The 13,699-nt window shown below is 38.8% G+C and overlaps 1 protein-coding gene across 3 annotated transcripts in view; it reads left to right on the top strand.

Moving 5' to 3' along the window:
- The window catches only part of LOC139975779 (excitatory amino acid transporter 2-like), a 72,143-nt gene extending 61,811 nt beyond the window's left edge, over window positions 1–10,332 (top strand). For all 3 annotated transcript variants that reach the window (XM_071984069.1, XM_071983989.1, XM_071984141.1), the window contains exons 6-11: window positions 429–555; window positions 1,117–1,347; window positions 2,756–2,950; window positions 4,010–4,144; window positions 4,987–5,086; window positions 6,152–10,332. In XM_071984069.1, the coding sequence (XP_071840170.1) occupies window positions 429–555; window positions 1,117–1,347; window positions 2,756–2,950; window positions 4,010–4,144; window positions 4,987–5,086; window positions 6,152–6,238 (875 nt within the window). In that variant the 3' untranslated portion in view covers window positions 6,239–10,332. The remainder of the gene's footprint in view (window positions 1–428; window positions 556–1,116; window positions 1,348–2,755; window positions 2,951–4,009; window positions 4,145–4,986; window positions 5,087–6,151) is intronic.
- Window positions 10,333–13,699: the final 3,367 nt, after the last annotated feature.

Raw genomic sequence — 13,699 nt, 5'->3', positions numbered from 1 at the left:
CTTTGGTTATCTCTGGCCTTTAAGTTGCTCCAATTAATGTTATATGATTGAGAGCTGGTTAAATCGCTTGTAATCGACAAGCCATTTTAATGCGAAGAAGACCTGCAGTACGACATTCTGTTAATACATGAAACCACAGAGTAGACTGTATAGTTAATTCAAACATAATAATTGCATATATAGGAAAAACCCTGCGTATCTGCAGTCCCTGACAGTATTTTCCTTTTCTTTCTTTATAGCTTTTTATCTTTCTTCTTTTATCAATCTATGACCTGTTTGGCACATTCAAGGGATCAAGTAGCGCGGAGGTGGTAGAGGGGTGGTGGGTGAGGGGTGGGTGGTGGGTGAGGGGGTGGGTGGTGGGTGGGGGGGTGGTTCCAGACATATAATAACGTGCTTTCATACCCGTTCTCTTCCGTATACCGCAGGGCTTATCACTTTTTGCATTGTGTTTGGTATCCTTCTGAGTCGAATGGGCAGGCAGGGCCAAGTAATGATCGATTTCTTCAGCGTTCTTACTGAACTTACTATGCAGATGGTAGATCTCGTCATGTGGTAAGTCACAATTGTGATATGTCCTCACATCAGTGCTGGATTATTGCAAAAGGTAGATCAGGTGCTCCCCACCCCCCCACCCCCATCCTCCCCTACCAAGGTCAAGGGTCGGCCAAGGTCAAGGGGATCCCATTGTCAAGATCCACATCAACTTTCTCCTTTTTTATGGTGCCTGCAAAACTTAATAGGACAGTTGGAGAGAGGGGGAGGGGAGTGAGAGTGAGAGGGAGGGCAGAGGCAGAGGGAAAGGGAGAGGGAGATGATGAAGGGGAGGGGAGGGGAGGGGGAGACAAGCAGATGGTACCTTAGGGCCACCCAAGAGGATGTTAGTCCAATACTGCCTCCCATATCCCAGATAGACCACAAAGTAATAGTCTGTCGCCAAAAAAAAAGCGAGTTTCGCGTTTAATTATTAATAAATTGTCTTTTCCCCAATCGTGAAAAATTGCTATAAAGTATCGGCTCAACATTCAACAGCTCTTACGAAGAACGCTGTGAAGTTCAGTCGGTCAAATTTACGTTTTTTGATTTTTGTTTTGTCTTTTTGTTGCCGATTTCCAGGTATTCACCCATCGGAATAATGAGTCTGATCTGCGCTAAAATCTTGGCAATGGACGATCCAGACCGGATCTTTGCCCAGCTGGCCATGTATATGGTGACGGTCATCTTAGGACTTATAATTCATCTGGGGGTACTCATGTTGATTTACTTTGCTCTGACCAGACAAAACCCAATTATATTCTTCCAGGGAATGTTACAAGCTTGGTTAACTGCCATAGCTACTTCGTCAAGGTAAGTTAACTCTGATGCTCCCATTCTACTTACCCCTCCCCCTCCCCCTCCTCCTCCCCCTCCACTTACCCCTGTGCAAAGCCAACCCTCCTCCACCCTAACCAAAGACGAAGCTGCTAGGTTATTAAACATGTATGTGAGTTCTGTTCTCTCTAGATTCACCTAGTTCCCCTATCGATGAATTAATTAGTAATATATAGTCAAGCACTTTTATGTTAGTTATTTTCCCCTCAGCCCAACTCCACTGGCTCCCCAAATGCATTTATAGTTGCTAAGATAATGAACTCAACTCATCAATGTAGTTTGGAAAGCATTTGCCTACCCCCTCCACAATTCTCACATTCTCCCTCCTTGGAACACCACTAAGTGCCTCTGGAAAAAACTCTGTTACTTTAGACGACTAAAGTGAGACATAAAAGAAGCATGACATTAAATTTGTCAGACACAAAATATAATGTATTGTACAAAATATTATGTATTGCACACAGTCATATATGTACTGCAAAATATACTATGTATGGTACAAAATATTACTATGTATTGCACAAAATATTATGTATTGTACACAATAATATATATTGCAAAATATATTACGTTTCACACAAAATATTATGTAGTGTACAAAATATTATGTGTTGTACAAAATATTATGTATTGCACAAAAGGTTGTAAAAACTCACTAAATATAATTTCTAAGATTAATGGGGTGGGGGGGGTGGGGGAGGATTCTAATAACATTGCTTGCTCAAAGTGCTTCAATGGTAATATAGCTCAATGCATGAGGTACTGTAACTGTTATTACATATGAAGGTTTGCTTCATCTTGTTGCGTATGAAACCAATATTTCAGAGCCTGTTGACCGAAGAAAATCATCAGATGTTACGTGGAATGGACAAAAAAAAACAGAAATAATAATCTGTTATTATATTTGCCAGTGCGTAACTACTTCTCCCAGAGAAGGTTGAAATCCTAGTATTGAAACTGAAACTAACAGTATTCTGAATTTGATTACATAGGACAATTTGCAGTCAACCTGGTGGCCATAATGCCATGTAAAAAAGCAACTGAATGATAAGGACGATGCATGCCAGATTCCACCACCTGCCCCCCACCGCCCCCCTCCACAAACACACACAGAATAATAATAGTAAATATCAAGCAAGAGCAGTGTTGCGGGTCTTTAAATATCTTTTTTTAAATGGCAGGTGATTGTTCAGTGATATATACATTTGGTTTACATTTTGTTGCTTTTTAATAAAAAAAAAAGTTAAGGCAATTCCAACTATGACTAATACAACGCACCACTGTTCTGTTCTTTTTCCATTTCTTACTGTCTCTATAGATCCCCCCCCCCTGTTCCCTTCTTTCTTCTGATTTAATTTTCTTCCTTTTTGTCAAATTTCAACAGCTCTGCCACTTTACCTGTAACCTTCAAATGCCTCGAGGAGAATAACGGAATCGATAAACGTGTCAGTCGTTTCGTGCTTCCCATCGGTGCGACAGTGAACATGGATGGTACTGCCCTCTATGAGGCTGTCGCATCAGTATTCATCGGTCAGCTGAATGGATTCACTATGACATTTGGTACAGTCTTGACTGTGAGGTTCGTCAGCTCCTGCTTCTCATTAATTTGCAGTTGAATCCTCCTCATCTGTTCTCCACTCTAATCCACCCCTCTCAGCTACCATCCTCTCCCCTCCCCTCCCCTGCCCTCCCCTCCCCTTTCCTTCTGCAGGCCTACTTGCGATAGGCATTGTTCATTCTGCCTATTGTTTCAGTACAATGATTGTCAAACTACTGTTTGAAACCATGAACAATTACCATTGCAATCATCGTTAGTGGAATTCAATCAGCATTTTCATTTACCCGTAACTTTTTCGTACTGGTAGTATCATTTCATAAGGTGCGTTGAACTGTTCTAATATCTGTTCACTCACTGGTGAGATATGAGTGATTCAGTGCGTTAGTAGAAATACAGGGATTACTTTAACTGGTATATATAGCAAAAGGCTATAGAAAGTTGGCCATGTCGCTAACACTGTTAAAGTGGCAAAGATGTTTAAGCAGCTTTTTTACCCTTTGTATTCGGAACAATACAGCGTTGAACACTAGACGATTAAAACAAAGAAAAGAATTTAAGCAATTATTTGTTCTCTGAGTCAGGATTTTATTCATGCAGGGAAGGTGGTGGATGGTGTGTGGGAGGTGTAGCCCCCCCCCCCCCTCATGTTCTGACCTCACACAAAATTCCAAAGTGGAAATAGTACAAGCTTGAATTTAGACCTAAATTATAGACCTACTGGATAGTCTAAATATGTCTTTGAATGCACCATTAAAAGTCTAAAATGTTACATTTTTTGCTAGGAAAGACCCCACATCCCTCTACATGGCAGTCAGCTTCAATGACCTCCACCCCCAATGCCAGGCCATACACCTTCCTCCTTTAGAACATCTTGGATCCCCCCACCCCTGTGAATTGTTACCTGTAAAATCCCTGATTTGATAATACTTCAAGAATTTACTTAAAAAGATAAATCTATGCCAGGTTTTTGTTGTTGTTTGGGCATGGTTGGAGATGTTTCCTGTAAACAAACCAGCTGCATTGACTAAAATAATCTGATTACCTTTCCTCTCTGTTCCTTCTCCCTCCTTCCACCCTTAGTCTGACCGCTACTCTGGCCAGTATCGGTGCAGCCAGTGTTCCCAGCGCCGGGCTCATCACCATGCTGATGGTCCTAACCGCTGCAGGCTTTCCCGTTGAGGATGTCAGCCTTCTCCTTACTGTTGATTGGTTCCTGTAAGTGCTGAATATTCATATAATAATTTTCTTATTGCCCCGTGTGTGTACAAGCTTGCCCACACAGCTAAAAGTAGATCATTTCTTATATAATTGATCCTGTTATGTTCTTCCTTTAGTTCTGTCAGCTTTATTCAGATCTATGCAATTAATAATAAAAAAAAGTTAACCATTTATTTTATCTCATTGCATGATCGTAACAAGTGGATCACTTCACATTCCTGAAAACTTCTTCTGCACACACGTTTGACCTTGTCCAGGCCGACCTTGTAACCATGTAGAACTGTTCCCCTAGCTGTGACATCCACATTCATTCCAGAAGTCTGCCTTCTTCACTCTACCACCCAAAAGTCTCTAATTTTTTATTTATTTCGGACAAATTGCAAATATTCAGTTATCTCAATTGTTCCTACATAGGTAAACTCCTTTTTCTTCAAATGTGGAAGTATTTTGGGCATCATTTTTTTTCAGTTACTCGGCCTCCTGCTTTACTTGATGAAGTACCCCACCTAATTCTTCTTCTTCTGCCATATTTAGTCGAGGAACAAGCAACAGGGGAGGGATTCAGAAAGCAGGATTTAAAATTTGTGTACATACCTGAAAAAATGTTTGCACATTCTTTTTTTTCCAATACCGGAATTTTTTCATGATACACTTATAGCCGACGATTCTTCTTATTGTTCTCACTCTTTGCTCATCATGTGACCTTTGATCCTCTGATTCCATTTCTTTATAGGGGGTCATATTCCTCCCTGTCGGCCTTCTCTGACCCCGTTGCTTGTGACACCAGTCTGTCTATTGTGTGAAATCTAAAAGTAATTTACTGATTTTTCTTCTTGCAGGGATCGCTGTCGTACTTCCATCAACGTCCTGGGAGACTCGTACGGTGCCGCGATCGTCCAGAAATTCTCGCAGAAGGAACTGGATGCAGCTACGGAAAGGGTAAACACATTTAACCCTCATTAATGTGATAAGTTTCTAGTTCAATCTGGCTGATTAAATTTGATTGCACCGTTCAGAATTAAGTTTGTTTACACTAAATTAGGATCACTCCCCCTGACAGCTAAGGGTCACACATTGTACCCTATTTTACATCTGAAAAATTTGAAAGTTCTAATCCATTTGATAAAACATATATATATATATATATATATGTGCAATTAAGGTATATATAACCATGTCTTCCTCTTACAAAACTAATGTTGTTGCATGGATTTTTAAATGTTGATTAGAAAATAACAATACCAAGGTCATTTAATGGTTTTTGGACTACATTAAGAGGAACATCATTGCTGCATCAGCAGCATGAGTGGGCAATTTCAAGTAAACCGGTAACACATCACTGAACGTGGCTGAGTACTTCCTCAAATACCAGTCTTTGTTGTTTTGTAACTTGCGACTTCCCACGACCACTCCTGGGCAAAAAACCTTCAAAACTACCAGATTGAGACTGCTGAGGTCATTGATATGGACAAATCAACATTCAACTACAAATCTGAATGGGATATATATAGTTCCTTGTGTGTAAGCTATATAGGCCTACCTACGATGTAATATCTACTAGCTAGTGTAGAGACTAAAAGCAAAGCTTTAATATTGTAGAAATAACATCCTGGAATGGACTTCTCTAACAATGCTAGTAGTATGAAATATCTGGCCATGTGCCAGGGTATCGACTCAATCATAGAAACAAACAGGTACCTGCATCGCACTTTTCAATATCCGTAAAATATAAATAGTCTTCCAAAGATCGAGTTGTGGTCTCTTTGGTAGCATCAGAAAGCTGTAACTGAGGTAACAACTCCCTGGTATTATAATTTTATTATTTAATCCTAAATATGACAGATGACCATCAGATCAGCTTCTCAGAGGCAATAACAAACCGGAAAGGCCAAAAAACGTATAAGACTTCATCAATTCATAGCCTGAAATGCTTATCAATGCAGACCACACTCACTGCAAGAATCAAGTATTACATATGACTGGCTATTCTTTCCTCTTATTCAGGAACTGGAGGAGGGTAGCCACCAGATCAGCAACTATCCTAATAGTGGTACTCCACTTGGAGAGAAACAAGAAGAAGCTCACTTCTAGAGATGAGGATGATGTCGATGTGTGATGATGATGGTGATGATGGTGATGGTGGTGGTGAGGATCGATGTAAGATAAACGTGACCAATATGTGTGAATCTTCAGTAAACTAGTTTACTGGAGTTTGTATATCGTTAGCAGAACAATATTATCCCTTCCGACTAGTCCCAGTATTCTTCCCATCCCCCAAAACTGCTCTCCCCACCCCATCCAACCCCTCTCCCCACCCCATCCAACCCCTCTCCCCACCCCATCCAACCCCTCTCCCCACCCCATCCCACCCCTCTCCCCACCCCATCCTTCCATAATGTTCAATATTCAATTTGTGATGTCCTAAGTTATCCATATGAGAGCTTTAAAATATGAAGCTTTCTCTCCCAGCAGGTTGTCCAACCCCCCTCCCTCTCCCACCCCTCCCCCTTCCAACCTTCCATCTCTTCTTTTAATAATCTGAATAACATGTGTACAACTCCATAGGTCTGATCCATATCAAGTTATTTTTTTACAAATTTGAATCTAACAATTTAATTATGCACAAAAGCAAAACCATTTCAAAACCTGAAGCTTCAGCAGGTTAGTAGTATGTTGGTTCTGTACAATTAATGAATAAAAAATTATGAAAAAATAAATAAATTAATGAATATTAATTAAATAATTAATTAAGTAGTATTATTAACCACTTTAGGGAAAACAAAAGGATAAATCTCACATTGACCAATTTGATTACCCCCCTTTGGCTATCCTTTTCCCCTCTCCCCCTACCCCTCTCCCCCTACCCCTCTCCCCCATCACCCTCTGACTCAAAGCAAGCAATCATGTCGCACAATTTATGGGAGATTGGTGTTTCTTGAATTTTTTTGTAAATTTACCAATGTTCATTTACTTGACAATGTTTTTTATGAATATATCGCCAATTTGTATATATTTCCAACAAAAAGTGGACAAGTTCGGACTCAAATCCAAATCGAGGCTGATAGTTTGTTGCCTTTATAAGTTGTCTCTGAGCATAAAGCAGTCCAGACAGACAGACAGACAGACAGACAGACAGACAGACAGACAGACAGACAGACAGACAGACAGACAGACAGACAGACAGAAGGAAACTGAAAAGAAGAAGGAGTGGGCAAAAAATTAACTACTTAACTAATTAAATTGTTGCAAGTAAATGGAACAATGGCAGCGATTCTGTCGTTTCCCATGCACCACAAATGGCTGAGTAATAACAATAACAGAAGACAATGGAATTTAATTTCCATTGTTTCCCTTACAAAAGTGCATAACGGAAGTAATTTCTTAGAAACAAGCAAAATGTTTTCTCGATGGTATTTGAAATACATTCCCAACCAGGTTTTGGTGCTCATGTAACTAAAAATCTAATTAAACAGGGCGTCTTTCAAATTTTGCATTTTTCCATCTGCATAGTGCCTTTCATCTCGCGTCAGGGTAGCGCAGAACTAAAAATTGTACTGGTTGTCTGTCTTTTTTCGCCTTTATAACCAGACTCACTTTTCATGACATGCAATAAACACTATATCAGCTGATTAGGAATGGCTTCACAGGGTATAGAGCACTTGCTTGGTTTTGTACATGATATTTGTATCTAAAACCTTTTTGTTTTTCTACTCATTCTTCACATTTTGTATCCCTATTAACATTTTTTCAAACCTTTTTTTGATTTGTCAAAAATTTTGATCCAAAAATATGGTTGTTTTAGTTTCATCTCCCTGGTCTCAAACAGTAATTAAGTTACATTATGTGATAAGATCAATAGCAATTAAAAGACAATAGCTTATGAAATTATTTGGATCCCCATGAGTGGGAAGGGGGTGCAGACAGGGAGACAGGGATTGAGTAGATGACAGGGGGGAGGGTGGGGAAACGGCGTTTCCACTGTTTTGGTAGACTAAACATATGAATAGATTATGTACAATTGTTAGATTGTTTAGTTATCCAGTTTGTGGCTTGTCTTGTTTTTTTGTTGCTCATCTTGTATACTCTCTGGCTTTAATAGTGTGGGACCAAATCAAATGAATGCTACACCAACAGAAAACAAATAATGGATGCTATGACAACAATGCATACAATATTGGTACTGTGAGTAGCTCATACACTTTTGTATTGTCAATACTGCAGCTGTTAAACACATGAACTATTTGTATTGTCAGTAATACATTAGCTATTTGTATTGTAAACAATGCATACTCTATTTGTATTGTCATGACTACATCAGCTTTTTGTATTGTACACAATGCTATACCATTTGTATTGTAAACAATGTATTACAGTATTTGTATTGTGAGTAACTCATACACTTTTGTATTGTCAGTACTGCAGCTGTTAAACACATGAACTATTTGTATTGTCAGTAATACATTAGCTATTTGTATTGTCAACAATGCATACTCTATTTGTATTGTCATGACTACATCAGCTTTTTGTATTGTACACAATGCTATACCATTTGTATTGTAAACAATGTATTACAGTATTTGTATTGTGAGTAACTCATACACTTTTGTATTGTCAGTACTGCAGCTGTTAAACACATGAACTATTTGTATTGTCAGTAATACATTAGCTATTTGTATTGTCAATAATGCATTTGTGATTTGTATTGTCAACAATGCATATACTTTTTGCTAGTTTATGAAATGGATATGTTACAATGCATGATGACATTTTCAAGTGATTGATCAATGGTCACAGCAATCATTTTTCACAATTTATCCACAATTTGCTATTGTTAATTGCGGAAAAATTACAGTTTATTTTATTGCCTTTAATAACATAAACATGAGAAAGTAGCTCTTCATCTGAACATTCATATCAACTAAAATTACTCATTTTTCTATATATTTTGGTTGTCATTTCTCCTTGCAATGAATTTGTTTTCTATCATTGTTTTAGTATGTAAGTTTCAATATGTCTTTTCCAATATCTTTAACATTTTAGAGGCTAATTGTGTTCCCTTTTCCCTACAACATTACTCTTCAATAGGCATACATTTTATTAAGACAAAACCCACTTTAGATCACTTCAGGTTTTGAATAGTACAGTACTGTGTATGGCTTCAAGCACAAAGTTTCCCAAAGTGAATTATATGAACTTTGTATGCATTTAACTTTCTTCATTGTATTTTCTGATATGCATGTACTCAATTATTATTATTATTACTACTATTATTCACAAGTTAGCAAATTTTTATGATATTACATTGGCTGATACTGACTGCTCTCAAGACCTTTAACTGATGTCAAAGGTCATCATTGTTATATACTGCCCTCTCCCTTGTCAGTCTACATTGTCAGTCTACCACACCACTGGACTTTTCAAGTTCGAAGGTCGCCAGTGCTTGCCTCCAAATTGTACTACGCTTTAAATAATTGCTGGAACTCAGATTTTGACGACAAAATTAAAGAATTATTTCCACTCTTGTGCGGTAAATACAAATTGGTCTGAGAGTTCCAGTAAAAGGAGCTCGAAAGATAACGTTATTTGCTGACCAATTTTGGTCTTTTTCTAGCATATTTGGAGTTATTTTGTACATGTTAGTAAATGTTGGTCGCAGGCTTCTTCAAGCAGAATAAAAAAAGTCAGGCATTCTATTTCCATTGCCTCATTTAACCCAGGTGATGTCATTGTGGCTGCACCCTATGGGAAAGTGCCCTAGGGGGACACATTGATTTGGCCCACTGTAGTGTCCCGGGAGCGACTGTTTGAATTTGTGCACACTTGGGTGTTGGTTGTGACAAGTTACCAATGATCAAGGGGGAGGGTTGAAGGTTGTAAAAATCATGTGAGAAGGCATTGCCTTGATACAAGACTGTAAACCTTTCAACTTTTACAGAGAGGGACTTGGGCTTGAGAGTCGATCAGTTAAGTTTTATTTTGGGTTATTTTTGCTACCTCGGATGATTCTTCCTTTAATGGTATTAGTCCTTACCTATATGTGGTATACACAGCTTGAAGTGTGTTTTGTAATTTGGTTTCGATCAACAGAACGGTTATACAGGGTCATTATACTAATAATGCAAGAAACCTGCCATGTGTTCGGTATTATATTAAAGATGGATCACCTCTGATTCTGGTGTACAGTATATATTCTCCATGTTGTCTTTCTTTTGCTTCAAAGTGTCGGTAACTATTTAATTTTTTTAACCAGAGCCTAGGTGGGGACGGGGGGGGGTGGCGGGGGGAAGGGGCGGGGTTCCATCTCCTGAAAATGTGTATGGCATTAAAACTTACCCTAACCTAACCTAATTTTGCTAACAAAAGGTACAGTGGAAACATTTATCACACTCTGCGTGTTTGTATGTGTTACGTTTTACCAGTTTTCTTTTGCACCACTCTTTCTGTAGTAATATTTGGTCTCCTGGTTCAACCCCCTCCCCTTCCGAAAACTCCTAGATCCGTGGAGATGCTTCTGATGAATAATTCTCTCATAAACCTCTTTCCATTTAGGAATAGCTCTAATACCCCCCTCCCCATCACCCTACCATTCTATTACCCCCCCCCAACACCCTAAGACACTTCCCAGAAGGGAAGAGCTCTTTTTCAGCTGCCTAGGAGATTTACTTTGCACAAACATATTTAGACCATAAGATGAAAATGTTGGGTTTTGGTTATTAAGCTTAAATGATAAACCCCTTCGCCCTTCACACACCACTCGTCCATTCCATCGCTACCTGCAGTTATGGAGGGAGAACGGGTGACATAACAAGGTAAGGAAGGAAAAATTATTTAACATCTAGTGGGGAAAATGTATGAATGCTAACGAAAGTTGTGCAATTTTCACAGTTGGCTATAGTTTCAATTTGGCTTCATCATTATTGTTTTCGACGTCATATGATGAGTTGTATATATATTTATACACACACACACTCGCTCAATTTGCACTTTTTGCGGAACTTTTGATTTCCCGCTGGAAAGTCCCAAATTTGCATTATATTTTAATTCTTGGAATTCGCTCTGCCAAATGGTAATTCAATTAACAATTCGGATTCGATAGGAATGAGGGTGGAGGATTCAATCTTAGAATCATCATTCGTAAATAAATGGTCTAATATAGCAAAACATTTAACTGCGTTCGTGTTTCACGCAAGGGTTAAGTTGAAAAAAAACGGAGAGGGTGGGGAAGGGGTATGCGTTGACCTTAATATCTAAGTCACTAAATGAAGAATTAACAGAACAAAGTATGGGTAATGACGAAGTGCACTAGTGTTTTGCAATCATATCAATGTCCGGATAAGGAAACAGGAAGTGATTTTGAGGTTGAAGTAAATATTAGGATGGACTGAAACTGTGGTTATAACGTAGTATACTACAGGTACCGTCTTTAGATACGAGAGGTTTCCAAATGACATGTAATCATAAGTGGTTTGGACAAACAACTCCACGCAGCAACGTATAAACAACTGGCGTTCCAAACAAGAAAAAGTAAAAGAGGGCGCGCATCCACTTTGATTGGGATGTATCAGTGTGGAATATCTGCCTGAATTATTTGTTACCTAGTATTTGTCTCATAAATCCGTGCTGTGTCCATGGTAGGAGGGGTCCCACAGTCTCCAGGTCAGGGATCCATAGGGGACCCGAGAAATACGGAAGGGCCAGGAAACATATGGTTATATTTCCATAACCCTTTTAAAGAAAAATGAAGAGTGCAAAAGTTGAGCACGATAACAATTTTCCCGATGACTTTTCTAAACGAAACTAAGGCAGTCTCGTGCATATTATCGCCTAAGGTTGATGTGCAAGCAATTGCAGATTTAATTCTGTTCCCAAAATTTAGCTCCCCCCCCCCCCCAAAGACACACTTATACTTCTATTAGCCCCCACCCACGTCCTTTTTGGTACAGATTCCCCACTTTCCGCCTTTTTTGGGGGGAAAACAGCCTGGAATCAGTTCTGAAGAAAAACATGTTTCTTTGTCAATGTCAATCTTATGACTAATAGAGCTATGGGCTTTACGTATCGATTATATTTGGAGAGATAAAGCATCTGATAAAAATAAATGTTACTTATGTTCAATGGAACCTTACCAATCAATGGTGATGGAATAAACGTTGGAGATATGTGAACGCAAGAAAAAATAAATTAATTTCAGCCTAGTTTTATAAAGTGAGCGGTACTCGCTTTTACAAGAATATTTGAAAACATTGCCCAAACTTGGTAACTTTGTAGACCCAACATACAATACTGCTTCACTTCACAAAGTCTCAATATATTAAGGTTCGCAAACGCTTAAGGATATATCGCCCTCTATTTTTGAAAAAGTTAGACGCTTGCTGATTTCCGCGCCTGTGTTTCGTATTCTGTTAACGGTACACGGTGAGTTTGATCGACGGCGCTCTCCAACTTCTGTTAAAACAAGAAAATAGCAAACACTGTTCAATGAATAGATTCGATATAAATCTGCTCGTGAGTTCTCATGAAAAGTGTAAAAAAGCATCACGGGGACATCTTTTTAGATATGCTACCAGCAATGATTTGTAGTCTTCCTTTTGTACTGCTGTATATGTGTCTGTGTGTGTGACTTGGATGTTGAAATGCAGGACTCGTAGTAAATGTTGTGCGACACTTCGTTATGCAGGCATTTTGGGATTTCGTAAAGGGAAAACTATGGATTCACTCTTACCGACCTTGCAAAATTGTGACTGGGACCGCGGTTTGCAAAGTCGGCAATGACTATAAGTATAAAGCGGATCGCAAAGTCGGTAATTACTATTACAGTTAGATTCCTCCAACATGAAACATATAGAGACCGCTGTACTCAAAGCCGAAGACATCGTTGGTACAAATCTTTGGTCAGCGAAAGCTAGACCGTCATATTTCTCAGCAAGGTTGCTATTACTAAAATCGTAGTGTCTGCATTGTTTGACAAAATAATGTTAGAAATAACATTCAACAGGTAGAAGAAAATTATCAAAGGAATATTAAAATTGTATTTGGTACTATAGAGTTAGTAAATGTTGATGATATTATGTATAGTTAACCTATCTATAAAATGTTAAATATGTTGTGTTTGATACATAAACTGTTAACCCCATAAGAAATAGTCCATGGAACTGAAGCTTGTAGGTTAGTCTATTATGTTGATAGGGGTAACATCAGTTGAGTTTAAATAAAAACCAAAATGGAAATTTATCTGTCTCGAAAACAACCGCTTGTATACGGCAGAAGACGTATAAGGAACACATTTATTTTTTATGTATTCTGCTTTATAAAGTTCTCATTCGACTACTCAAAATGAATCTTACAAGTTTATTCGGAGTAACCGGAAGTGGTCAAGAGAGGGGAGCGTGCTGACCAGGTTTTTTTTTCTCGATTATGGGGGTGAGGGTGGAGGCAGTAGTATATGTTTCCTAGTTTTTTTGTGGGGAAAGTGAGGGCGGAAACATAGTCCTGCCCCTCCATTTGAACAGTAGGGGACATCGTGCCCCTCTTTTCCCTTCCCGTTACTCTACG

The sequence above is a fragment of the Apostichopus japonicus genome, chromosome 1, assembly GCF_037975245.1.
Source record: "Apostichopus japonicus isolate 1M-3 chromosome 1, ASM3797524v1, whole genome shotgun sequence".
In the NCBI taxonomy this organism is placed as follows: domain Eukaryota; kingdom Metazoa; phylum Echinodermata; class Holothuroidea; order Aspidochirotida; family Stichopodidae; genus Apostichopus; species Apostichopus japonicus.
This window is presented reverse-complemented; position numbering and strand designations above follow the sequence as displayed.